Source organism: Erythranthe guttata, chromosome 14, assembly GCF_056151865.1.
Source record: "Erythranthe guttata isolate IM_541 chromosome 14, IM_541, whole genome shotgun sequence".
Classification (NCBI taxonomy): Eukaryota; Viridiplantae; Streptophyta; class Magnoliopsida; order Lamiales; family Phrymaceae; genus Erythranthe; species Erythranthe guttata.
Genome location: NC_142546.1, coordinates 4,160,636 through 4,188,557, shown reverse-complemented (window position 1 = coordinate 4,188,557; position 27,922 = coordinate 4,160,636). Strand labels below are relative to the sequence as shown.

Here is a 27,922-nt window from a genome sequence, read left to right as displayed (position 1 = left end):
AGCGCGTGATATTTAACGTAATTAAGCCTGATTTGGGAGAACTGATTCCGTCAATTTTCAAACGTCTGGGTAACAGGCGAACTAAATCTGTTATAAAAATTGGAGCATTAGGGTGTAATTTGTCGAGTTTGGAAACAGGGGGGCTGAATGTGGAATCGGCCCAAACTTGAAGGACCATTTAGCGTAATTCCCCCTCCAATTTCCATCTCTCTAGGATTCAGAATTGAGATGATCCCGGTAATGCAGGTTATATAAACCAAGGCGCTTCAAAATTTTCAACCGCCCAGCGCTTTTGTCAAATGTCCAACCCTGCCTCACTCGCGCAGCAAATTTCCCTCTTCCGCTCTCGAATCCAGAACCGAAGGTTAGAAAAATTTCTGCATCCCGATTCTTCACATTCAATTTGATTGCATATCATTAATATTTAATAAATTTGTTAATTTTTTTTTCCCAGTTTTGATGATGTAACTGTTCGAATTTTGGATTCGATTCTGGTATCGAAAGATGTACGGTCACTGATTGGAGTTGGATCTGCTCTGAAACAGTTCATGAGAGATGAATCTCTTCTCATTTTCCGAGAAATCGCCGATGAATCTGTTGAGATTAAGCTTATGTGTACTGATTTTCTGATTCGTGTTTTTGCTGTAATTGGTGATGTCGAGGTATTAAGCTCTATCCATTGTTTTTTCTAATTCTAGATATTATTTGAAAGCCCTTTCGATTTTTTATTACGGCGTTATCTCTTCGTTTAAAGATGTATTTCTCTGAGAATTTGCTTGGCATCTGTTCGATTTTCGCCTGAAAATACGAAATATCGAATTGCGGAAATTTATGTAATATCTGTAACTATAAATTTTGTTTGCAAAATAATGCTGTCTGCTTGATCTTAATCTGAAGAGAGGCTTACGTGCTTACACGAAGTTTGTTTGATAACATTTTTTTTTAATTCGGGCACTGAGGAATCTGCAATTGGTTTTTGACAGAGTTGCTTGGCCTTGAGATACGAGGCACTGGTTATGAGAGAAGAAAAGACGACCACTAACCCCGGGCTTCAAGTAATGTGTAAAGAATGGCTCACCTTCGTTGAGCATTCACTTGAAAATGGATTCCATTCCATTGCAATTCAGGTATACCTCGAAGTCTTAACTGCCAGTGACGTTTGTTTAATTTGATTATTTCATTTGGATACTGACATCGATTTGCAAGCACGTGCATCCGAAATTTTAGTCTCGCGAATTTTGAAATCTCCTAGGTTGATCGCTGATGTGGATGTGAAGAAATTTAGTCTCCTTTAGCATCTTTGTATAATGTTTCTATCTAAACTGATCTAATATGCAAAATGTTCTCTTCAAATGCTTGGATGTGCTTCTGTTCTGCTAATACATTTTAAACCAAATCTCATACAGTAATATCGGTCTGAAAACTAGTGAGTTCCTTACAAGAGTCAATTTAATGGAGAGTTGTATAACACGACCGTAATATTATGCCAGGTGGACTGCTTGGTTATCGCACATGTTGTTGCCTTGTTACTGTCAACAAAAGTTTCTTAGTTATAACAAGTCTAGCATTAGGATTATATTTTAGCTCTCGTGTTCCTCTATTCAAACTCGTAATCTTAAGTTTAGTACAAAATATGAAAGTTTTTAGTTAGTGAAAACCAGTTAACAGAAAGTAGTTATCTTTTTCTTCAAATTGCACTTAGATACTGAAAAACCAGTTCGGGATTTGCTGTTTAACTTTGGACATTCTTCTGAGTTTTGTTTCTGTGACTGACTGTCTCGTATAACCTTTCATCCCTTTTCCTGTGAAATTGCATTGCCAAAGTGATTAATCTTAGGTTTCTGCTGTTTATTTTCTGATCAAGGCATGTGAAAAGGCACTTATGCCCTCCAAGGAAAACCGTGCGGCTCATCCCAAACATGATCATTTCTTCCACGACGTCATTGCTCTCAAGAAAATCAAGATATTAAAGGATGCCGCTCTACTCACAATTTCTTCACGTTCTGGTATGTGTTCTGATTTTCTTAATTCTTAAAACATCAGTAAATTCAATTTATGGCGGTCAAACATAGGATCTGTTTTTGGTGTTCGTATCTGTGTTTAGAGTCATATGATATCGGATAGTGGTTACACTGACGGTTACTTAAAGTACTGAATGTATGTGTAGATAGCTCCCCAAAAATAATTGAGTTGCTTGAAGTGCAAAAATGTCAATTTGTTAAATGAGCTGCTATTTGATTCCAGTAGCTAGGATTTTGATGTGGACGTTCGATGCATTTTTAATGGTCGATAATAGGATGAAGATTTATAGGATTTTTCAAAGAAAGATCCATAGGCTAATGGGCTTTGCAAGATGCTTGAGTAGATAAAGCACATGTAAATATTGGCAGCTACTATGGCTGGAAGTTCCGATAGGTAGTTTTGCTTATCTGAGTGACGAGTGTTGGATTTAGTGAAAGTGAAAGCTTTGTTGGCTAACTATTGCAATTATGCAAATATTCAATGATTCGTGTTAGGCATGGCAGCATGCTCATGTGAAAAACTAAATTGGGATGCATGGTGAAATTTTGCTCATTATTAGCCAGAAAACGATGTTTTTGCTGTTTTAGCTTTTCAAAGTTTTTACACTTCTCTTTCCGAACAAGATTAGTATTGTTTGCATAGCTCTTGACGATTTGTATTGTTTTTTCTAAGAGTGTAATACAGTAAAAGTAAATTGACTTATTTAGCCGGGGGAGCTAGGTGACATTTGATTCAACCTTGCTGTATTTTGGTGTTTGTGATGAGTCAGTCCAGGCACAGGCCGAAGCATACCTGAAGCAAAAAAACGTTACGGAGAGTACTCAAAAGTTAGTCCCCTCTATTGAACCAAAAAGTTCGGGAAGTTCTCGGTTTAGGAGTGGGATCGTGAAGCGTAATTTGCGAAAATTGCATGACTATCAATGTCTACCACAGTTGTCCTGACGAAGGCAAGAGTTTGCTCCCCCATATACATATACATATATATTATATATATACATATACACACACACATATATCAAGTGCTTTATCTCTTTACAATGATTATAGTTGGACTTATGTCCACTTTTTACCACTAATTAGCTAATCAACTCATCTAACGGACATGAAAATTCGCCATCGTGTGATAAGTTGTTCTCTTAAGCAGAGTGCTTGTTTTCTTTTCTGAATCAAGGACCACGATGAATATTTCATGTTCGTGATCTCATATTTGGCTGGTGAGTACTGTAATAGAGAATATTCACAGATTTTTTGAGTACCCAAGAATACTAGTACTCAATATAAACCAATAGCCTTTAGTTCTCATTTGGTTAGTAAGATAAGTCACGATTAGTGTAATAATTGTTTTTTTTGGCCGGCCTGGAATTATGGAAAGAATGAGCTATTTTTTTGGCGGCTTATTGGGGAATTTTGTATTAAAACTTCCTCAGAAGAATTTTTGCCACTGCTTAACTCGCGTGAATAGTGCATGCACAAGATCCCCAAATTGCCCGAAAATGCCACTTTTTGGGCACCGTGCAACAAAAACACGGTTCGGGGGGCAAAGGGCAAAATGGACGTTAGTTTAGGGGGTATATTACTTAATAGTTATTACTCAAATTATTGCTTGTTGGGCGGCTTATTGGGGAATATTTCATGTTCGTGATCTCATTTTTGGCTGGTGGTGAGTACTGGAAGAGAGAATATCCACAAATTATTCGATTACCTGAGAATACTAGTGGTACTCAATATAAACTGATAGCCTTTAGTTCTTATTTGGTTAGTAAGATAAGTCATGAATTACGATAGTGCAATAAAATTTTTTTTTTGGTTTTTTTTCTGGCCGGCCCGGAATTATTATGTATCATAACTTCCTTGCAAGATTATATATAATTTGATTTTGGCTAATTTTATCCTGGGAACCAAACAAGATAAACTTAAATGGATTGAAAATTCAGTTGTTCAGAGAAAGATTCTTTGTTCATTCGATTCGTGGCTGGAAATTTTGATTATCTTGTTTTCAGATCCTATCCTACAATATGAAACTAGCACACCAGGCCGCCATAAATGCACCAACATTTTCTATTATTTGATTCTCTAAATTGTGACAGGGAATCTGCAGTTAATTAATTTAGAGTTAAGAAATGTTCCCATTGCAGCTAGGCACTGCCTCCATCACGTGCCTATGCGAATATGCTTTCTTGCCCAGCCTCTCGGTCTTGTAGGTCAATCATCGTGTTTATCCCTTTCCCGGGTTGTCATTTTATAATTAGTAGCATCGAATTGACGTACGTTCCGAATTGAATCCATAGACCGCTGACTTCACCGGACTTGTGAAAACCCGAACTGTAGGAACTACACTAACACATTTGTCGACTACAACAAGTCTCGGTATGATAAAAATACATTTTATATGTGAATTTTACTATGAGGTTTAATTCAAATTTCACTATGAATTTTGTTTACTAAGTTAATTCACTTTTACAACTCATTAATTTAATTCTTCAAAACCAACACGCTTAATTTGATGGGACGAAGACAGATTATAATAGAATTTTGAAGTTTAAGACTTATTTGCATAAGAAAACAAAAATCTAGGAAATTGTGGAGTGCTCTATTTTCAAAGGAGGTTCGAATTCATTAGATGATATATATTCAATGGTCTTAACCAAATATGAAAATATATAATCACTATCCATTATTTAGATCATACGAGCAGATAGATTTGTAACAAAATTTGAATTTCTTAAAAACCAAAAGAAAACAAAAAAAAAAAAAAAAATAGATAAAAACTATTTAGATTTTTGTTTGGATTTTGTTCTATGCTAGTTGGTGAATTTTTTTTTTTCTGAGCTGTATCCTGTCATACATGTGTAAAAATGACTAAAATAACCCTAAGAAGTTGACCGTAGAAAATTGGAATTGTCAAAGGTTGGTGTTTGAAAAAAAACATCCACATCCCAAAAATGGAATCTTCCATATCACTAAGAGCATTAAATGTAGAATGCATTGGAGAGGTCATTTTGTCTTAAGACGGTGAAGATGTCTGTGTTTTTCACCATAATTTATTCATTAATTACAATTAATTAATCAAGAAAAACAAACACACACTTCCACACACATTATTAAACTATCTGTTTACAAGCTTCTCTTCCCTGTCCACACACACACACACACACACACACCGCCTCTTCTCCCTAAGGAGTAGAGTAAGAGCGTAGGGGCTTGAAACTTGAATTTTTCTTTGGCACCGAAAATACGCGTTTAATACATACATACATACATACATACACCCCTTAGAATGTATAATTCAACAATATATAGTAGGGTCCCATTCCTACTATATTAAACTGCTCAAAATCTCATATGTAATTAAATTGATCGTAACGTCTATGAGATGATACACCTGATGAAAAATATTGGGTGATTTTGTACTATGGATCTATACAAATAACTATCCATTAAGCAAAGATATACATAGATGTGTGTTATTGTGTGTAAACAATGGTGCATGATTGTCTAGTGGATTTCATCTGGTGTAACATCTACAAAACCGGTATATTCATTACCTAATGTAATTATATTTATTATTTATTATGTGATATGTCATAACAAATTCGGATAAATTACTCTAACAATTTTTTTTTTCTTTTTCATCCAAGCACATTTTTGGATAAACAACATAACCCCTCTGTTAAGGAAAACCTGAACCAAATCCCTATGTATTTCTTTTCTTGTATAAAACTCTCTTGTGTTTCATTTTACATTGCACGAAATCCCCTTTTCCGTTATTAGTTAACACCGTTAACTGTAGAGGAGATTTTATGCATTTTTTCATAATAGAGGGGGATTGGGTGCATATTTTATACAATATAAGGGGATTTTATGCAAAATTAAATTATTCGTTTAAAACTCATATTATTTTCTCAAATTAAGTCGAACACATTTATTTATTTGCAATATTAAAAACAGAAATCTTGATAGATGTGGTGGATGTTTTTTAGAAATCTTTAATTTTGCATAGACTACCTTGTGTTGCAAAATTATGCACCAAATCCCCCCTATGTTACTAAAAACTTGCATAAAATCTCCTTTATAGTTAATGGTGTTTACTATTAACGAAAATGGGAATTTCATGCAAGAAAAAATAAAACACAAAGGGGTTTAACACAATAAATAGAATATAGGGAATTCGATGCAGGTTTGTCTTAACATACGGGGATTTTATGTTGTCTACCCCACATTTTTTGTTTTTATTTTTGTTTTTTTGCTAATTGTCCTGTAAAAGTACAAATATGGCATGCATTTCATGCAAATTGTGAAAAATAAAGAATTTACAAGTGAAATAAATATACTAAATTCAAGATTTTAAGGAGTTGAAGGGAGCAACTGTTCACAGACAATCATATAGGTGCGTTGAGTAACTCTACACTCTCGTGCTAATCATGTGTGACAAGCTCCAGCTAGCGACCGTTAACAATCAAATTCAAAGTTGGGTCAGTTGACACATGCTCACTTGCTCCAATTGCTAAGTCATCCTTACGGGGTTGACGGTTTAGTGAATGTATTAAGTGTTGTCACTCCCTCTTTTTCGCTAGTTCTCTTTATCATTAATTATTTATTTTCTACGAGACAATTATGTTTGAAATACTTTATCAGATATAGGGGCAAATTTTGAAAAAAAAAAATAGTGCATCATTGAAATTATAAAATAATAGATAACTTGAATTTTTTATTTTTTATTTATTTGAAAGTGACAGTGAACTTGAAAATATTAACGAATAAGTAATATATTATATTGAAGATTAATTAGAGTGGTGGGGAAATTAAAGAGAGCTGTTTTCCTTGGAACATTATTAAAACATCATATATATATATATATATATATATATATATATATATATACTAATTAGAAGCTTGGAATCATGTGATGAGCATTAAATGCGAGCTTCAGGGAATCCAATCTAATTAAGTGTTTTTTAATTTGTAATATATTTAAGTTGGTTTTTCCAAAAAAACAAATTGTTGTAGTAATAGTATTTAGAGTATCGTAGAGGTTCAGAAAACCTCGTGATTTAATTAACACTAGATGATGACAAATTTAATTAATGATGGAGAATATAATATGTTCTTTTTATTTATTTATTTATTTGTTTATTATTATTATTTTTGTTAAAATCTTACTGCATGTGATGATGTGATGATCCTTCAATTTTTGTATATATGACTGCATTTATTTCTCATTTTTTTTGGGTCTTTTGAAGTTTGTACTTTGCTTAGATTTCAGTCTCATGTCGCAATGTCGGTTCCCTTAATTGTCCTAATTAATCTTTTTTTATTGATAGGAATAGGGTTGGAAATCAGAATGGTATCTACGAATCCAACCAATTTTGATTTGAAAATATTCGAATTAGGAACTGTATTTTTCACTGCGATTTTCGATTTTTTTGGAATGGAATCAAAATTGTATATAAAAGTACTGGAAATTTCGATTTCCGATCTGATTTTAGTTCCGAATATTTAGATTGTTTTTTCAAATAAGATATAATTTTATGATATATTTCGTAATTCCATAATATAACTAATGTTATATTTTATGAGAACAATATAAATATCGAAAGGTCAAGTAAATTAAAATCTTATAAAAAATTAATTGATATCAAAAACTCTGTTGAATTTTTCCTTATTAGAAAATCTCTGTTTAAATTTGTTGTTCCTAAATGTTTTATTTATTGCGCTGTATCCCTATTTTGAATTTTCTTGCATTTCCCTGCAAATATTGTGAAAACTCACATTATATCCAAATTTGAAATGAGAGATTATAAACTAGTGTAATTTCCGAAATTTTCAAAATTTCGCCGATTTCGAGGCATTCCGAAATCCCGATTTTTTGAAACAGAAATTCGACTCTTTTCTTACTTTTGAAAAAAATTAAAATTTTCCGAAAAAATCATTTTCAATCCATTCCGCTAGATTTGCACACCTAGATATATAGGAGTAATATATACATATACAAATTTTGTTTTATATTTAAGTTAAGTTATGAGTTTGACTTAATTAGGTGTGGAAATCGGACGAAATGGATCGAAAATGGTTTTTTCGAAAAATTTCCAATTTTTTTTGGGAAAAAAAAATGAGTTCCAATTTCCTTTCTAAAAAAATTAGAATGCAAAAAATTCATTTTGATTTTGAAATGCTGGGGAATCGGCGGAATTTTGGAGATTACATTAATTTATAATCTCTTGTTACATTAATGGGAATTTTGACAATATTTTTCAATCTTTTTCAAAATTTTGCAGGAAAATGCAAGAAAATCCAAAAGAGAGTTCGACAAAAACCAATAAATAAAACCACACGTAGGAACAACAAATTGAAAGATAAAATTTCATATAAGGAAAAATGCAACATAACGTTTATGATACCAATTAATCTTTTCTAAGGTTTTAATTTACTTTAACCCTTCAATATTTATATTTTTTCATATAAAATATAACATAATTAAGTTATATTATCACAATTACAAAATATATCGTAAAATATTATATATATTCTAAAAAGAACATAGAAATATTTTTAATAACTTATTTTTATATTTTTATAATCCAGAAAAATGTACCAAACAATGTTTAACAGCTTATAAGTTATTAAAACGTCGTAAAAGATGATTTGAAGAATATATTAAACATCTTTTAAGATAATTTGAAGACCTTAGCCAAACAATCTTAATTAGTTCATACATAAGCAAAGTTTGAACAGTGTCATGATTATATTATACCATTTTTTAAAATAAAAATAAGGAAAATATATTCAACTCGTTCAATAAATCAAATGAAGAACTTATCATAAGTGATAACCATTAATCTATGTATACTTACCCATTATATTTTACCGAAATGCTAAATCCCACACTATTTTTACCAAATCATGCACATAATTAAAAATATTTATCTCTCTAAAATCTTCTCTTCTCCTTCCCCATCCTTCTTCTATATTTTATCATGATATATCATTTGGTTTTGTACACTTGCAACATTTAACAAAAGAATATTGACCAAATAATCAAATATCTTTATTCTTTCATAACTAAAAAATAGAAAATACATGTACATATATGATATGTTATGTGTTAACTCCAAAAAAATGAAAATGTTTGATATGTTTCCATGTGAATTAATTAATCAATGTCATCCAACAAACATTCACGTTGAACCCATATTATCTCTCCCCTCGGTTCGGGTTTCGGGTCTTCCGCTGCGCATCGTTTCATGCTACAGTAACCCAATTTACTAAAACCCTAACCCTAGTTCTTCCCACCAACATTTATTGCTTTTGTCTTTCTTATTCTTTAAACAAATATTATTATTTGCATCTTCAATTAACATTTATTTTTATTTTTTCTTTCTTTCTTCTCCCTCACTTGCTATTGCTATTGACAAATTTGTACACTATTTATATAGTTTGTTACGGGTTTATCCAGTACTGCACTGTGCACCTATATAATTGATTGTGGGTTCCTTTGTTACAAAATAAATAAATTATATACTTCTTCATCTTTTTCATAACAGGTCTCTCTTTTTTCTTAAAATAATTTTGTTTCATATTATTTACCACTTTAGACTTCCAATATATTGCATTAAATGTACTTTTTTTTTTCGGTTTTAATTTTATTAATTAAACTCTAAGTATTAAGTAACTCTCTCTTATCAAATCATTAAATAATCAATGTTATTTTAGTATTTATAATGTATTCTTTCTAAAATCAAGACACATCTACTGCATTCTTAATACTTGTGTAAAACTAAAAAACAACAATTAACTAGAAAAAAAAGAGAATATCACTGGAAAAAAAAAGTCAATTTTGAGCAATATGGAAAACTAGATAGTAAACCGTGGCGGTGGTCAACCCCTTATGATGAATTACGATACATGGTCTTTGTCCTAAATTTACCAAAATAGTCCTATCAAGATGGTATAATAGTGGTATATATGCTCTCTAATCAACCAAGGGCAAATTGTAAAAACAAAGTTTCTGAAATTTGAAATATTAAATATATATTATAGATATATGGCACACTAGGCTAGAACAGTGACATTTAATTAGTCTAACATGCATATAGTCCTTACTTAAGTATTGTTTATAATATATATTTTATTATGGATCCATTATATATATTTATATGGTGGACTAATTAAATAATTAAGCTATCTCCACCATTATAAATAGGTTTCTCCATTCTCACACACTTTCTTCCAAACTATACTTCTTCTCTTACACACTGCAAAGGAAAAAAAAAATCAGTTTTCCTTGACATTTTTTACTACTAGCTACATAAAAAAAAAAAGAAAAAAAAAAAAAAGAAGAGAAGAGAAAGAAAATGGCAGGAGGAACTTCGCCATGTGCATCCTGCAAACTGCTTAGACGGCGCTGCGCAAAGGACTGCGTATTCGCCCCTTACTTTCCGCCCGACGACCCTCATAAGTTCGCCATTGTTCATAAGTTTTTCGGTGCTAGCAATATCAGCAAGATGCTTCAGGTATATTCTTTCTTTCTTTATTTCTACAAACAAATATTCAAGAAACCCTAGCTAGATATACATTTTTCTTTTCTTTAAAAAAATAAAAATAAATTCAAGTCTTGTTACAAATTGGGAAGTAGAGGAGGCGCAAGATTATATTTGACCCTAATATGATAAAGTCTAGGTACCAGCTCTCCTAATGAGGTTCTGGTCTAGCTAGAAATACACGATTATAAGCATGATAAATCGAAACATCTGTTTAGAGTTGTAATATACATAAAAAATGACCATTTATATGTAACAACGCGCTTAAGTACTTTTTAAATATGAGTTGGTTGGTCGGCGATATATTTAACTTTTACACATTTTTCGTTCACCATACCGAAAGGTTAGTAACACTCAATTATTTTTGGTTGACATTTTCGGAAAAACAACAACAACAACAACAATAATAATAATAATAATAATAATAATAATAATAATAATAATAATAATAATAATAATAATAATAATAATAATAATAATAATAATAATAATAATAATAATAATAATAATAATAATATTTTTTTTGTTATGCAGGAGCTTCCGGTGCAACAAAGAGGGGATGCAGTGAGCAGTTTAGTATACGAAGCGAATGCAAGGATGAGAGATCCGGTGTATGGGTGCGTAGGGGCAATATCGTACTTGCAGAATCAAGTATCGCAACTTCAGATGCAACTTGCGGTGGCTCAAGCCGAGATACTTTGCATTCAGATGCAGCAAAATCATGATGATAATCACATGATTGTGCCTCTTTTGCCTGCAGCTAATTGCCCTCAATTAGATGATATAATTATTAGTGACAAATCACACCTTCTCTTTTCCACTAATTACAACAATAACAACTTAATTAATATTAATAATAACATTAATATTAATAACAATAATAATAATCTCCAACAGTACTACCTTAGCTTTGCTAATAATTCTACTTCTTCTTCTTCTACCAATAATGTAATGCAAGACCCTCTCAAGAGGGAGTCCCTTTGGACTTGATTGTTATTCTAATTTTTGTCTAGTTAATTGTATTATTAGCAGCTAAATTAATTACCTAGCTTAATTAATTATATAATCGAGTTTAGTTTATTTCCTGCTTTTACTCAACTACTATGTATTGACTTCCATGTTTTTTCTCCCTTTTGTATTTTTTATATATTTTTCTTTGCGTGGGAGTGTGGGCGTGTTTTCTAGAAGATATATATATCTATATATATATATATATATATATATATATATATATATATATATATATATATATATATATATATATATATATATATATATATATATATATATATATATATATGCTACTGATCTCACATGGGCGCTTGAAAACAAAGTTTGACAAATTAAAACCATCTAATTAACTATTGACTTATTGTTTGTATGGGTTGATGAAGGGTTTTATAGAATTTACTGTTTACATAAGGTGAAATATACTATGTAGTTTTATATAATTGATCTAAACATAATAACATACACACCTATCATTTTTCTCACTAATAGTATAGTATATATATATATATATATATATATATATATATATATATATATATATATATATATATATATATAAAGAAGAAATCAGTTTTTCTTATATTTCAATTGAAAGAGGAAGAGAGTATATATACATACTCCTGACGTAAATTAAGGCCTAAACTAAATCATATGTATGATATTATTGCCTATATACAATATTATATATATGCAAACAAACCACATAGATTGGCGGCCGCGGAGAGATTGAGAGATCCCAAACTTAGTGCGTTGATTTCATTCCTTAACACTCCCCCTCAAGTTTGAAATGTACGTTGATAATTCCTAATTTGTTCAACATATGAGAAAAAATGTGGGGAGCTTAATGGTTTCGTAAAGATGTCAGCAAATTGTTGTGACGTAGATATGTGTTTCACCTTGAGCACTCCTTTTTGGACCTTTTCCCTTACATGGTGACAATCAATTTCTATGTGTTTCGTTTGCTCGTGAAAAACCGGGTTCGAAGCAATATGTAATGCAGCTTGATTATCACAATATAGGTTGGCAGGTTGTGAATGATGTATACCCAAGTCTTTTAGAATAAATTTCAACCAAGTAATCTCACAGCATGTTGTGGCCATTGATCGGTATTCGACTTCTGCGCTAGACCGTGACACTGTAGTTTGCTTGTTGGTTTTCCAAGAAATCAATGAATTTCCAAGGAATATGCAGTACCCTGTAACAGACCTTCTTGTATCTCGACATCTAGCCCAATCCGCATCACAAAAGGCATTTAATTGAATCGGAATATTTATGGGAAGAATAATTCCTTGGCCGGTTGTTTGCTTCAGATAGTGTAACACGCGATGAGCTGCTTCTAGATGTGGAACTCGTGGCTTATCGATAAATTGACTTAACACGTGAACTGGGTACGCTAAGTCAGGTCGTGAGATAGTCAAATAGATTAGTCGCCCAACAAGCCTGCGATATGAAGGAGGGTCACTAATTTCATCACCATCAAATTTGCTGAGTGATAAGTTTTGTTCCATAGGAGAAGTGACTGGTTTTGCCGCTAGATATCCCACATCTTCAAGAATTTCGAGAGCAGATTTTCTTTGCCAAAAGGACAATGCCTTTGTTGGATCGTGCAACCTCTATCCCAAGAAAAAACTTCAACTGCCCAAGGTCCTTCAACTTAAATTGATCGCTCAAAAATGACTTGGTTTCTTCAATATCTTGCAGATTGTTTCCAGCTAGGATTACATCATCCACATAAATGAGAAGGGCGGTGAATTTACCATTTTGGGATCGGACGAATAAAGAATAATCGGCCTTTGATTGTTTGAATTTGGCGCCTTTGAGAGCAGTGGGAAGTTTAATAAACCATTGACGAGAAGCTTGTTTGAGACCGTATATTAACCTCCAACGACGTTAGCAATTGAAATGGCGAGTTGACGATCCAACTTGGTGATATGATGACTCGGCAAAAATCTGATTGATTTGTTAAAATTTACAGAGGATTGAGTGTCATACGGAATTTTAAGATTAATTTTACCTTCCATCATCGGGACAACATATTTGATTGAGAAGGGGATGGAGATGACAGCAATGCTTAGGCGGCAATGGAAAAAAGGTGGTGGGTATTTGTTTCTACTCTTGCTAGTGAAATTGCTGCCACATTGTCGCATGTCGGTTCGTGCGGCAGTGTTTCAGAAGAGACGGTGAATTGGTGATATTTTCATTATTTAAATTAAAAAAATGTCCTTTCATTTCTCAGCTTAAAAAAACATCAAAAGTATAGCACTTGTAAATATGAATCTTGTAAGAAATATGTGGGATAATTATACCTTTTTTCCTTATATTTTACCACTAAAACGATTTTGGTCCCTAAATCATCACCCCCACGAAATTAGTCCATAAACTCACCACTTTTACACAATATTGGTTCAACCGTCAAATTTTATGGTTAAGTTGGACGGATTTGTCACGTGCGGCGCACGTATCGTCCATTTGGTTGTTAGTTGTCTAGCTGGACAACACCGAGTCCACCTCATATTATTCCCTCCTCTCTATCTAACCCAATTTCCTAATCCCATCAACCCTACGAAAATTAGATCCCCAATTTTTCAATCACTCTCTCAAGTTCCCAATTTCTCAATCCCGTATACCAAATTTTCGTATTGCTCTCTCAATGGGTTTTATGCTACGTCAAACACATTGAGGTGAAATCAACACCGCATCTAAACAAATTATCAAAATAAAAAATTGTTCAAAACGTTTGTAATTGTTTACTCCACAGACATTCAAAACCTTGCGAAGACGATTGTGCTATTTCTAAATTTCACCTCAATTGAAGGATTCAAAATGGGAATTTATTGGATTTACGGGTTCATTGGGGATATGGAAATTTAGGAATTTTAGAATAAAAATTGGGGAGGAGATCGACGGGTCGCTCCACATCACGTTTCATCGGCCAAGTTGACACTGGGTACGGTCCAGCTGGACAACTAACAGCCAAATGGACGACGTCACGTGCGTCGCATGTGACAAATCCGTCCAACTTAACCATACAATTTAACGGCCGAACCAAAATCTTCCAAAAGTGGTGAGTTTAGGGACTAATTTTGTGGGCCTGACATGTTGGGAACCAAAATCGTTTCAATGATACAATATAGGGACGAAAATTGTAATAATCCTGAAATATATAGGAAGTTGTTACCAGGTTTGAAAGATTTACATAAACTTCTTAGAATATCTCATTTAGTTATGGGTTAGATATAATTTGCACCCTTGAAGTATCGAATTTAACACTTACCTCCTCTATTAATACATTTAATAGTAAAACTTTAACTTTAATGATATGATATGACATTTTTTTAGTCAAAAAAAAGGACATGATATTTTTTGGGTGTTGCTATTTGCCGGGGCTTTTACTGAATAAAGCATAATCTTTTTTATTTATTTTTTTTGAAATTCTCTCTCCTACTTCCAAACTTTCTCAAGACATCGAATTTTGAAAAAAAATTCGACTTGAATCCGTAGCAAACGAGGCTCGATTCCGGTAATTTTTCAATATCCCACTACTTTTAATTAGTTTTATCTACAATTTAGGTAAAAACACATGTTTAGGATTAGATCTAGCCAATTTGCGAAAAAAAAAATTAAATTTTTGAAGCCACCGTTCTAAAGAGCACGAACACTTGATGACAATAAAAATGCATAGTCCTAATAATAATAATAAAAATAAACTTTAAAATTAAATAGTTCATAAAAATACATAACTGGCAAAAAAAATCGATAAACTACCGCCTCGCTCTCCTCGGCGGCTGCACCTCATGATCGTCGTCGTCATCGTCGTCATCGTCGTTGTCGTTGCCATGGTTGATGCCAATATATCGGGCGGCGGGCTGCATAATATCTCCAAGATCGGCACGTAGATCGGCAAACCGCTGCATCCAGTCATGTCCAATGGTCCTGGTGATCGGGTACAATGCACGTACTATCTGGTAATAAGCCGGCTGATCTGGTGGCCTCATATTTTCTCGATGCACTGGAGCCGGGCCTACGTCGGGGTTGTTGATCTTCAGATGAGTCCGATCGTTGTACCACTCCATATAGTGCTCGTCGACTTCCCCCCGTTGTCGTGCCGTCTTGTATACGCTGGCACGAATGGAATGAGCTGGACCATGTCCCACATCCCACCCGGAAATGGGTAGTTAACTTTGTACGATGTACCTCATTTGGGACCGCGTGAACATGGCTCCATCGATGGAATCAAGCCGCGCGGAATATCCTGAACCCACCCGAACTGTCAGACGCAACGATCAGGCATATACGGCTCTACGATCCACATGTACTGGATTGTGCCATGATACAACGTACGAGGGATACTCTCGTGTATATCTCGACCATACGGTAGCCACTCGACCTAAACAGAAAACAATATAAATACATAAATCAAAAATTCATATTTAAACAAACTACAAACATAAACCGAAAAATTTATATTTAAACAAACTACAAACATAAACCAAAACATTCATATTTAAAAAAATATAAATACATAAATATAAAAGACTTACAACATCCGCTGTCATATTGTCAAGTAAACCTCGAATATGCTCGAGCGTGCCCGCTTTTGGCAGCGCGTTCCACCTCTTGCATCGAGGCTGAAACTCGCGGTACTGCTCGCTCTCCTCCGGCGGCTGGAATCTCGGGAAATACTCGTATATCCAGCACTGCAATATTTTATTTAAAGATGTTAAAATTTATTAAAATATATTAAAATGAACAAAATAAGTACACAATATATTAAAATTTACCTGAAGAAGGGTGGTGCAACCCGCCAAGCTCCTCGACTGTGCTGGGCTGCATGTACCCAACTCCCTGTATAGATTGACCAAACAGGCCGAACCCCACGAATACGTGCCGACCTCACCAAGCACCGAATCCTCGAGCACGTGCATATACCACGGCTTCACCCAATCACATGTCTTGTCGGGGAATAAAATCGATTCGAGGAGAAACACCAGGTATATCTGAACTCGGCGTCTCATGGTCGTATCGGGCATCAACAACTGTCCCTGTATCATCCTCCATGTGGGGCCCCCATGCTTCCATGACTCGTCAATCTCCTCAAACTCGAGGTTTAATACCTCGCACAGCAAATACACGCAGTTTGTCCGCTCGATGACCTCGTCGTACCTAGGCGCGACCACCCGTCCCTCCACATTGGCACCTAGAATCAACTGGACATCGTGGAGAGTGATAGTCATCTCTCCCCACGGCATATGGAAGCTGTTCGTCTCCGGCTGCCACCGCTCCACGAATGCAAACAACAGTGGAGCATCTAGGTCCGGTAAATAACATCGGGCTAGGGGATACAAACCGGTCATCCGCAGAAAATGCTTGTCTATGGATACATCTATGTCTTCTAGGGCAGCTGCTATCTTCTCGTAGTTGAATTGGTTAAGGGAGTTGATACGGGACTCAACTCGTCCAACCGGACGTTCCTGTAATCATTTATTTAGAAAACATATTAATTAATTTATAAAAGTATTTTAATATAAGATACAAAAATTATAATATTAAAATTAAAAGAAGTAATTAACTTACTTCTGCCCTCCAAATATATGTCGCAACGTGCGACTTGAAACTCGAAATCAAAGACGGATCCCGCGGGCCACCGGGGAATGGACCATCTAGCACATCCGGATTGACTCGAGTATGAGCTCGACCACCACGACCTCCACAACCCCGTCCCCGGCCTCCACGACCTCCACGAGCTACAACCTTAGTCTCGTGAACAGGGTCCACATCCTCCTCCTCCATAGCACGAGAAGACCCAATATCGGGATGTGGAATCGATGATCTGGCTTCAGCAGCTCTCTCAGCCTCTCGCCTACGTCGTGTAGACATAGTCATGCGCTCGCGCTCTTGATGTTCAGCCTCTTCGCGAACTGCTCACATAATTGCCTTTGATTTCCCTTTGCCTGCCATCTGTTAAATAAAACACTATTAACGTCAGTCTAAATAATAATAATAAATAAAACAAATCATAAAAAAAATGAATGCAGTTATTTTGTGGACAAACACACAAAATTAATGCTTACATTTCGTGTTTGTGTTCACGAAATACAAGCACTAATTTCGTATTGTTTTCCACGAAATAACAGTAAAACTGCCAAAATACATATGTTTCGTGCAAAATCATACGAAACAAAAGCTTACATTTCGTGAGAAATCTCACGAAATGTAAGCTTTTGTTTCGTATGATTTTGCACGAAACGTAAGGAACACAAACAATTAAGCTAATTTCGTGGAAAAAATCACGAAATTAGCTCTTTAATTTCGTGAGTTCTTACACGAAACACAATTTTTTTCCGAAAAATTTCGAATTTTTTCAAAATACTGAAAACGTATAGATTTTCGACGAAATTTGTTAATATACTACTATAAAACATTGGGTTAACGATTTCGAGTTCGAATTTTACCTTAAATTGTTGTTGAATTGCTCGTTTAATCCGCAGGAATTCGAAGGACCTTGGATAGGGTTTGAGAGGATGTTGAACTTTTTGAAGAAAAGTTACAAATGAAATAAAGTCGCACTGCAAACTGGTAAAAGTTGTTCTATGAATAGCATTTCAGTTTGTTTTATAAACACTTTGGACAAGAGGGGTAAGATAAAGAGATGATAATTAATTACTTGCATGCAGAAAGAAAGAAAAAAAAAATCAGAATTTTATAAAATAAAATTGTGGGCTGAATTACAGTTCACTTGTATGAAATTAACCTGAATATATGAGTAAGAAAATTACAATTTATGAAACAAATTTGTAGGATGAATTATAAGCTGCTTAAATTTTAGGTTCATATGCTAGAGGTCCCTAGTTGGAAATATAATCAGATGTATGATACAACCCTAATATTTTTTTATGAACTAAATTCTTTTTACAAAAATAAATATTACCCACATCCTTTATTTTTTAATCCAAAATTTACCCTCAATCTAAATCCATAAATTCTAAAGTCACGTTTCTCAGATCTATTTTTCTTATTTCTTCACTTTCTCTCTCTCTCTCTCTCTCTCTCTCCCTCTCTCTCTCTCTCTCTCTCTCTCTCTCTCTCTCTCTCTCTCTCTCTCTCTCTCTCTCTCTCTCTCTCTCTCTCTCTCTCTCTCTCTCTCTCTCTCTCTCTCTCTACTTCTCTCGCTCTCCTCTCCATCAATTCACTCAATTGTTGAGGGGGCGATGGCTATTGCGCAAATATGGTGGTGGACGCGGCGACAATAAGGGGATGATTATGGAGGCAAGAGGTGACAACTATGGTGGTGGAGGTCAAATCTATGGCGGATGGTGGTGACTATGGCGACTAGGTTTTAATTTGGTCGACGGCTAGGATTTAATTTGGTTGGCGGCTAGGGTTTAATTTGGTCGACGGCTATAGCGTCTAGGGTTTAATTTGGTCGACGGCTAGGGTTTAATTTGGTCGACGGCTATGGCGGCTAGGGTTTAATTTGGTCGACGGCTAGAGTTTAATTTGGTCGGCAGCTAGGGTTGGTACGGTGGACGACTAGGTTTTTGCAGATAGGATTTGACGGCGGCTGGATTTTGTTGGATGCTATGATTTAACAATGGCTGGAAGATGTTGGAAGTTAGGGTTTGGCGGCGACTGAGAATAGTTGAATGATAGAGTTCGGAATAGTATACCATAGTATACCATAGTATGCCATAACATAGCGTACCATAGTATACCATAGTACACCATAGTATTTTTTTATAATCTGCTGTATTATTTGACAAAAATCGAAAAATTACTTTTCCGTGATTTTCAATAAAATGTTAAAAAATAAGTTACTTATAATAATGTAAAAAATACTAGAGTGAAATACAAAAAATAAAGATGAACAAGTCGGTAAAAATAAAATAAAATATATTATTATATGAAAAAAATGAAGATATTAAATGCATAATAAAAAGATAAATGTTGTTTGAATTTTACTTAATACAAATTCGAATTTTTGTGTGGATGGGCATTTTTGGAATAAATTTAATAAAGAATGTGAAACAAAAGTTTTATTTGGCTTGTCATTTAGTTCTAATTAGTTTTGTCATGAAGGACCTATATCATAAGACCCCTAAATTTTAAGTTTCTAAAGTGATTATGAAAAAAATTGATTGGATCTTAGGATAATATCGATATTTATTATTTAATAATTTCGTTTCAAATTCAAATAATAAATCTTGATTAAAAGTCTTTGACCCAAGTAGGGGTGGAAATCGGAATGAAATTTAAGAATTGCGCAATTCTGATTTGAAAATATCCTAATTTGGAACCGTATTTTTCATTCCGATTTTTGAAGTTCTGATTTTCGATTCTTCCGAATTTATTTGGAATGGGATTGGAATGGTATATAATATTACCGGAAATTTCGATTTTAGTTTCGAATATTTCTATGGTTTGTCGAAACATATAATATATTTTGTAATTCCATAATATAACTTATATTATATTTTATATGAAAAATATAAATATCGAAGGGCCAAGTAAATTAAAAGCTTAGAAAATATTAATTGGCATCAAAAATTTTATGTTACATTTTTTTCTTCTTATTAGAAAATCTATGTTTCAATTTATTGTTCACACATTTGTTCTTTTGAATTCTCTTGCATTTTCATGCAACTTTTTTTAAAGATAGAAAAATATTGCGAAAATTTTCATTATATCCGAATTTGGAACAAAAGATTATAAATTAACGGAATTTTTGCATTTCGAGTTTTTCGAAGGAAATTGGAATCTATTTTTTACTTCGAAAGAAATTGGAATTTTTCCAATGTAATGAACTTGAATTTACTCAAAAAAAAAAAAAAAAAAAAAAACTAATTGAAATTATAAGGGAATTGCTTTTTGCGGTTTGAAAATTGCTAACAAAACCCCCCAAAAACACTTTATTTCACTAAAACCCCAAAACTTCCCAAAAAAATCCCAAAACCCCCTCAAAATGCGTAAAAGCCCTACTTGGGCGCCCATTCATGCCGTGCACGCCCAAGTTGGGCGTGCAAACTGCATTTGGGCGCCCGAGTTGGGCGTCCAGTGCAAAAAAAAAAATATTTTTTTTTTAAATGTTCGAACGCCCAAGATGGGGGCGCCCAAGGCGTGTACAAAAGCCCGAATTTTTTTGCGAAAAAAAAAGCCCTACAAATCGATTTGTAGGGCTTTTCAACATGAAATTGGTTCCCTAATCGACCTACCCAATGCATATTACACATAAAAGAGTCGAAATTACATCAAAAAATCGAAGCCCAACCCTTCTTCAAGCTTGATTTCGAATTTTCGATTTTTTTTTTTTTTTTGGCTATTTGCAGTTTTGGGGGGTTTTTTGATATCTGTAAAAGTTTTTGGGGGTTTTCTTATAAACAGCGAATAGCAATTTTGTGACCGCAAATAACATTTCATAATTATTATAAATATAAAAGAAATGCCGAAGGGGAAATACGGAATTGGGTTTGAAGGGATTTTGGCTGCGAAAAGAAAAAATGAATGCAGCGGCAGCTTCTGAGGCGCATAACGGTGCCTACGAAAGCGATTCCGAATCGAATTCCGACGATTCATCGGAATACTACCAGCCAATATCTACCGCCGACGGAGAAGACGATGAAGAAACAAATGCTTCCGATCGCCTCCCGAATGGCTGGGTGGAGAACGGACTATCGTCACTCGATCTGACCGACGAAGAAGAAGACGAAGAGGAGGAGGCGACTGAATCGGAGAGCGCGATAGAGAGGGCATTCAGAGAAGACGAGAGGCGGCGCTCCGCTCCACTGACGGAGGAGAACGCCGTCAGAGTGATGGACGCCATGCGCGGGATCTCTTTTGGCGGCAGCGGCGGCGGAGGCGGCGCTGCTGCCCCCGACTGGGCTGGTCAGGTTCCCGATGACCAGTGGATCGATCGCCTCATGAGATTGAGGAGGCCATCATCATCATCTGCAGCAACTGATCCATAAGTATTGTTGAAAATTTTCCATGCCCATCAGTTGTATGATGAAATGTCTAATTGCTTCTGTATTTCAAATTCCCCCAAAATTTGTTGCGATTTGCTAATTGGATTTCTTGTTGCTTTTATTGTATTTATTTATGAAATGGGTATGTTGTTGAATTGAATGATGAACGAATTGCGTTGTTTTTATTTTTATTTTTTAAGAGAGGAGCAATACTAAACCATGTTGAACTGAAATTATTTGGATTACAATATTTGAATGTTATAAAGATTTTTTTAATTTACAAGAATAAACACCAAAATAACTTAATTGAATTCCATGGCCAGATTCGGTGATCGTAACAATGCCAGAATGTCGAGCTTACGTACTCAAATCTCCAAAATAACGGCTACAATTGCATTTTATTACTCCTTTCGATTTAGTCATTACATATTTGGTGCTCAAAATTGAAACTTCAGATACATCTGCTTAGTTTTTTAACGACATAACCCTGTAATAAACAACGATAAACGAAGCTCCTATTGGCTCTATCAGAAGCAGTTTGCCTAAGACGAAAGATTTTGCCAAAACAAGCAATGGACAAAATGCTATTAAATTAGCAACTCTGAAGATGGTGCTCAGGCACCAATATTCTCAATTTCAGCACTTTTATCCATCCGTTTGACGATCCCGGCTATGACCTAAAACATCAAGAACAAAACAGGCTGAGTGAGTATTGAAGAAATAAAATATTCGGTCTTTAAAACATAGAAATTCATTTTTCTACCTTTCCAGGTCCTAATTCGTAGCTCTTCTTCAACCCTTTGCTTAACAAAGTCTTCACCGTTGTCTCCCATTGAACTGGAGAAGTCACCTGAAATTGCAGATTAACATGAGTCATTTAAGATTAAAAAAACAGTCCGACTTTATTTAGGCCTCGTTTCGTCTCACGCTTAAATACATGAATTAGGTCTTATAGGATAGTTTGGTTAGTGCGATAACTTTTTTGACCGGTCTGCAACTATCGTGGCTTATTGGGTGAACTGTGTTATTAGACCATCCTTTAACTTATCGTGGCTAATCATATCTTGAAACCAAACAAGGCCTTAGTGGACCAAGCGCAAGCCAGTGATTACCTGGCGAGCTAGTATTTTCTTGATAGTATCTGGATCTGCATGTGGTTGTGCATCAACGTTGGATATAACTGGAATTCTCGGCGGTCTGATTACAGTTGACGCCAAAACAGCTTCTAGTCTTGACACAGCGGGCTCCATAAAACCAGTGTGGAAAGCACCAGCTACAGCTAGCCGAACCTAAGTAAACATTATGCTCTTAAAAGTCGAAGCACAAAAATTTGTTGAGAGCAGAAAATTGCGCAAGAGACAAAATAATAGGACTTACTGTCATTCGAGCCTTAAATGATTTTGCCTTTGCTTCAACTGCTTCTATTCCTTTAAGCCCCCCAGACACAGCATAGTTTCCCTACAAGAACGTGATGCAAATGGTTTAATTAATAAAAGTGCTCGCTAAATTATTGTACAGAAAAAAAATGTTTAAGTCCTGATGTCGGATTAGAAATAAATAAACTTACCGTGCACAAGAAATTTGCAATTTGAACTTTATTAGCTTCATCTACTTCTTCATTGGCGGCATCACAAAGCAGTTGGACTTTAGCAGAATCAAGTCCAATAATACTAACCATCGCACTTTTGGCAGCATTAGCAGCATCCTAGTGATATTTAGCAGAAGCGTTATTTCAATTTTACAAGAATTTTACAAGGAATTATATGATAATAACTTTGCATATCTACAAGTTAGAAAATCGTGGATGGTACCTGCATCGCTTCACCCCTTAACTTGACTAGCTTCAGCCCATCCTCAAAGCTGCATGATGGGAAAAAATATATATAGATATTATCAGACAGAACAAAATGATATCATAAACTATCAGAAAATGGACTGAAAGAAATAGTGTAAACAAAAAACTACGACTAAGTTGAAAGTTCACCTGAAAGCTTCAGCAAATGCAAGGGCAGTATATTCTCCTAAACTTAAACCACAAGTTACGTCGACAGAATCAATTATTTGCTGGCCTCCATCACGAGCTCGGAGCACCTCAACTGCAGCTAAACTTGTAACATAGATAGCTGGCTGGAAAACGAATTCAGAGTATATATAAGTCAACAATTCCCCTTTTTTAGTAGAATGCAAGTCCTTGGCTCGGCAAACATATAATAAGAATGTGGTTAACACTTTGTGCCAAAATCAGCAATCTATTATTGCAAATATGTGCCTATTGATCGCATAATGTTTCTTCCCTCACACACACAATCATGGATGGTATTTCAGAATGAAATAATTCTGCAATATGATTTTTGTTTCGATGCATTTAGTAATCAATTAGATATCCTCCAACATTTCTGCTATGACTTAAAAAACCACAATTTTAGGGCACCATTTTTTGCTTCTTAGTTACTGTAAGCCTAATACTAAATTGAAGGCAAGACGAATCATATTTCCATAATTTATAAGTGGTAGGAAATTATGCCAGTTACTGTTAGGCCTTAATGATGATAATTTATTTGTGTTGTTTATGCATAATATAAAAAAAAAATTATGCAGTAAGCAAACATTACAACTCATACAGTAGCATACCTGGCTTAGAACAGTGGAATCAAGCTTCTCTTTTGGTCCATTAACACAAATATCCAAAAGGTCGAACCTGGAGTCATAAAACAGAATGCAGACATTGGATATTTAATGACGATACAAATAAAAAAAATAAAAATAATCATGAAACTAATTCAAATGGAAAAATTAGGGGAAAATCACACTAAATGCAGATACAACCATTTAACATGACACAGTCTCATTAGCATGAATATCTCAATCGACGTCCTCATATTTTCATGAAACCTCACTGTACATATTTCACGATATGCTTTTAGGAAATGTTAACTATATACTATTCACCTAACTCTCCTATATTTCGACATTGCCATGAAAAGACGGAGGGTAAAGGTAATCAATCAAGAATAAGTTAAAGAACCAAATTTTACTGAAGACTAACAAAAGTTGCACAATCTTGAAAGTTCACTTAATATATAATTTTAAAACGAGATACATTTCCACAACTTCCGCTGGGGAATGAAATATAAAGAACAATCGAAGTTTACATAAGCACATTCATGTAGCCAATTAAAAGTCAGCTTAAAACGAGCAAATCTTATAGTATAGTGTTGAATCTACCCCAAGATATCATTGGCTCTCTTGTACAATTCAGCTGCAGCAGGTACTTTTTGAGCTTCCACACCCATTCCAACAGTTTGTGCACCCTTCAGAAAGTGAAGTATAGATACATTTAAATCGAATTATCAAGAGATGCCATAAACATAATAACCAATAACTAAACAGAAATTCTTTTCTTATGTTCCAATGTTAAAAGTTAAAACCAATTTAATACAACATTATAACTCAAGATAGTCGAATTACGAAATTCATGAACTCGGAAGTATTAAAACCTTGAATAGAACTAATTTGGCAAATGAAGTGAAGTTAAGGAACAAACTACACGAAGCAAATCCAGCAATTACGAAACTGATTTTCCTCCACAAAAACAGGCAACTGAATCAGCAAAATCATGAATGGATAAAACAATCAATCTTCGGCAATTCAATGAGCAACATTGGGCTTAAATTCGCCCTAAAATGAACAAACAATTGTGCAAAAATTAAGCAATAATCTGCAATTTAAACAGCAACACAAAGCTGTAAAACATCACCAGCAATCCAATCAGCTTCATTGAGCGTATCTGTACTAAATTAACAACCAATTAAAGAAAAAAAAAAGAAAATCAGAATCTGACCTGACCGGGAAAGAGGAAAGCGGAAGAAGGGGTGTAGTCCTTGAACAACGCATCGTCGACAACAACCGCCTCCGATCCGACGGCGACGCTCATGAAAACCCTAGATTTCTCCAAATTCAACCGGGGAGCCATTCGAATCTCATTTTTGTAACCCAAACAGCTGGAGCTTCTGAGGGATTTGGTGGCGAGAGAGATCGACGGAAGTACGATCGAAGAAGCCATGGCTGTAGAGAGAGGGGAGAATTTGGCGATTGGATTGAATCGAATTAGCTGATTAATGGCGGTGTAGTGGTGGAAAACAAGTGTTGTTCTTGCATGCATTAATAAATTAAGGTGATGTTTGGCGGAGTTAACCAAGAACACTCGCTTCAGAAATCTCGCCAGTCGACGGTACTACTAGTCCTAACACCTATCCTAACTAATGTTTTGAAAACCGGACCGGTTGGATCGGGAACCGGAGCCTGATCCGGTCCGACTCAGTGCAAAACCCCGGCAGAGCCAGAAACCCGGGTTAAATGCCAAAAACAAATGAAGAGGGGAGGGGAAGTGGGTCTTCCATTTTCGTTTTATCTATCCTACACCCGGTGAAGGTTACACCGGGTGATTTTTTACCGTTGATCTACACATACCAATGTGGGTGTGGGTGTGTTTGTGTGTATATGAATGGTAAAGATCTACCCGGTGTATTTCACCCGGTGTAGGATCTCAATTTGAGGATTAATCATTATTTTATTCTTATCTTGATTTTGTTGCCCAAATAAGAGAGAGAGAGAGTCGGTGGGGTTATTAGAAAAATAATATTATATGACTCTAGAACAGTGGTGAACTAATTAATATAGTTTAATTATTTATTTTAGCAAAATTTTATAAATTGAAGTGCTGTGTTTGTTTTAGTATATATGATTATTTATATTTAATTTATAACAATTTAAGTATTTATGAATAATAATTAATCAAAGACCTGGTCGAACCGTGACCCAATTACGGGTCCGATTCGATTTTCAAAACATGGATCATAACTAATCATTTATTTAACGTTCTTTATCAAATGGGTGGCTAAAATAAAAACCAATTCCTTCCACGTTAATACACTACAACACAAAATAGGTAATGAATCCAATAATACCATTAATATTCTTAATAAAAATCTGTATCTCACAAACAGAAAAAATAACAAATAAAAATTAAATCTTTGTTTAAGATTACTCGCACAAAACTCTCTCCTTATTCACCAACACCCTTATCCCTCTTCTTCTTTGCAAACTCTTAAAAAAACTTCAAAGAAATCAAAACCTTAAACAATTTACGTAATGGAGTAGCGAGAAAACAAAACGGTAATTTATATGAAAGAAGAACACATTAAATTATGTATCCATGTTATTTTTTAACTTGAATGTCGATTTTCATATTTTATTTTCCTCTCAAAAGCAAAAAATTTACCCTTTTTGTCATCCTCTCTTAATAATATGAATTTCTCATGAGGAAGTATTTATTTGCGCTCCTATTTAGACCATAAATCTTACAAAAAAAAAAATCATTCAATTATCTTTTGTCTAAAATACTCTTTCGCAATCGCAATATAATTTATATCAATTTCTTCCATAATGTCCCAACTTAACAAATATTACATCTTAATCCTAGATTTTAACAAATATATCACATTAACCCAATTTTCATAATATTTTTAAATTTTTTTCTCTTAACTTTTTTTTGGGCCACAAACTCATGTTGACTTTTTTTTTGAATCTTTTTTCCCAATTTTTTTTCCGGCGTTGATTTTTTTTTATCGGTTTCCAGCATTGATTTTTTTTTTTTATTTTTTTTTATGAATTTTGCCTTTTTTTCCGACCGCTAAACCCACAGTAATCTTACTGTCTTACACAATAATATTAAATATTTTTTAACTTTTATCTTTCAATTTTTTTTTACAGCAAACACATGATATTACTGTTTCAGATAGTAAAATTACCTGAGACGGTAATATTACTGTCTCAGTAATATTGCACTGAGACAGTAAAATTATTGTCTGAGACAGTAAGACAAAAATATTACTGTATGAGTGCAGCCTTATTGTCTAAAACATGAGTTAAATTACTGTATGAGACACTAATATTGCAGTCTAAGATAGTAATATTACTGTCTCAGAAAGTAAAATTACTATTTGAGACATTAATATTGTCGGCTAAGACTGTAATATTACTGACAAGAGTTAAACACCAAAAAAAAAAAATCAATGCCGGAGACAGGCGGTCAATGGCGGTTGACCAGCGATCACTGACGGTGACGGTCAAAAATGGGTTTGGGGTCCAAATTCATTAATTGGTGAAACTGGGACTAAATTAGGGTTTGAATTATGAAATTGAGTGTGAATTACGATTTTAATGAGTTGGGGTAATTTTGGTAGATATAATAGAGTTTTCCTTAATTGCAAATGAAGTTTGGATATATGGATATAGTTGCAACCTATGCTGCAGGGACACGGATACGGACACGGTGATACGGTATTTCAAAAAACTAGGATACGGACACGCGAGGATACGCATAGATATAAA

General features: G+C 34.4%; 4 protein-coding genes across 4 annotated transcripts; 3 read left to right on the top strand and 1 right to left on the bottom strand.

Moving 5' to 3' along the window:
• The first annotated feature begins 214 nt into the window (after positions 1–214).
• Positions 215–3,419, top strand: LOC105959652 (protein DOUBLE-STRAND BREAK FORMATION). Its single transcript, XM_088813078.1, has 5 exons — positions 215–364; positions 455–662; positions 984–1,127; positions 1,865–2,006; positions 2,792–3,419. Exons 1-5 carry the CDS (start codon positions 300–302, stop codon positions 2,962–2,964), a joined length of 732 nt encoding a protein of 243 aa, XP_088669204.1. The 5' UTR covers positions 215–299; the 3' UTR covers positions 2,965–3,419.
• A 6,847-nt stretch (positions 3,420–10,266) lies between these two features.
• Positions 10,267–11,549, top strand: ASL5 (Lateral organ boundaries (LOB) domain family protein). The gene is made up of 2 exons (XM_012988950.2): positions 10,267–10,532; positions 11,094–11,549. The coding sequence occupies exons 1-2, from the start codon at positions 10,374–10,376 to the stop codon at positions 11,547–11,549; spliced, it is 615 nt and encodes a 204-aa protein (XP_012844404.2). The 5' UTR covers positions 10,267–10,373.
• Positions 11,550–21,006: 9,457 nt separating this feature from the next.
• On the top strand, positions 21,007–21,689 carry LOC105959638 (uncharacterized). Its single transcript, XM_012983783.2, has one exon. It carries the CDS (start codon positions 21,065–21,067, stop codon positions 21,530–21,532), a length of 468 nt encoding a protein of 155 aa, XP_012839237.2. The 5' UTR covers positions 21,007–21,064; the 3' UTR covers positions 21,533–21,689.
• Positions 21,690–21,901: 212 nt separating this feature from the next.
• EMB3147 (Acyl-carrier-protein S-malonyltransferase) lies at positions 21,902–26,056 on the bottom strand. Its single transcript, XM_012983788.2, has 10 exons — positions 25,371–26,056; positions 24,755–24,840; positions 24,161–24,227; positions 23,514–23,656; positions 23,341–23,389; positions 23,097–23,234; positions 22,907–22,987; positions 22,642–22,818; positions 22,293–22,379; positions 21,902–22,206 (listed from the first exon to the last, which is right to left on the bottom strand). The coding sequence occupies exons 1-10, from the start codon at positions 25,689–25,691 to the stop codon at positions 22,144–22,146; spliced, it is 1,212 nt and encodes a 403-aa protein (XP_012839242.1). The 5' UTR covers positions 25,692–26,056; the 3' UTR covers positions 21,902–22,143.
• Between the last annotated feature and the right edge of the window lie 1,866 nt (positions 26,057–27,922).

Bases quoted from the DNA above. Each gene is read 5' to 3' on its own strand.
- EMB3147 (XM_012983788.2), bottom strand. From the start codon at position 25,691: ATGCATGCAAGAACAACACTTGTTTTCCACCACTACACCGCCATTAAT. The intron at 22,988-23,096 runs GTAAGTTTATTT...ACGTTCTTGTAG, and splicing joins TTGCAAATTTCTTGTGCACG to GGAAACTATGCTGTGTCTGG. The intron at 22,819-22,906 runs GTAAGTCCTATT...ATGTTTACTTAG, and splicing joins CATTTAAGGCTCGAATGACA to GTTCGGCTAGCTGTAGCTGG.
- ASL5 (XM_012988950.2), top strand. From the start codon at position 10,374: ATGGCAGGAGGAACTTCGCCATGTGCATCCTGCAAACTGCTTAGACGG. The intron at 10,533-11,093 runs GTATATTCTTTC...TTTGTTATGCAG, and splicing joins ATATCAGCAAGATGCTTCAG to GAGCTTCCGGTGCAACAAAG.
- LOC105959638 (XM_012983783.2), top strand. From the start codon at position 21,065: ATGAATGCAGCGGCAGCTTCTGAGGCGCATAACGGTGCCTACGAAAGC.
- LOC105959652 (XM_088813078.1), top strand. From the start codon at position 300: ATGTCCAACCCTGCCTCACTCGCGCAGCAAATTTCCCTCTTCCGCTCT. The intron at 365-454 runs GTTAGAAAAATT...TTTTTTTCCCAG, and splicing joins TCTCGAATCCAGAACCGAAG to TTTTGATGATGTAACTGTTC. The intron at 2,007-2,791 runs GTATGTGTTCTG...GTGATGAGTCAG, and splicing joins CACAATTTCTTCACGTTCTG to TCCAGGCACAGGCCGAAGCA.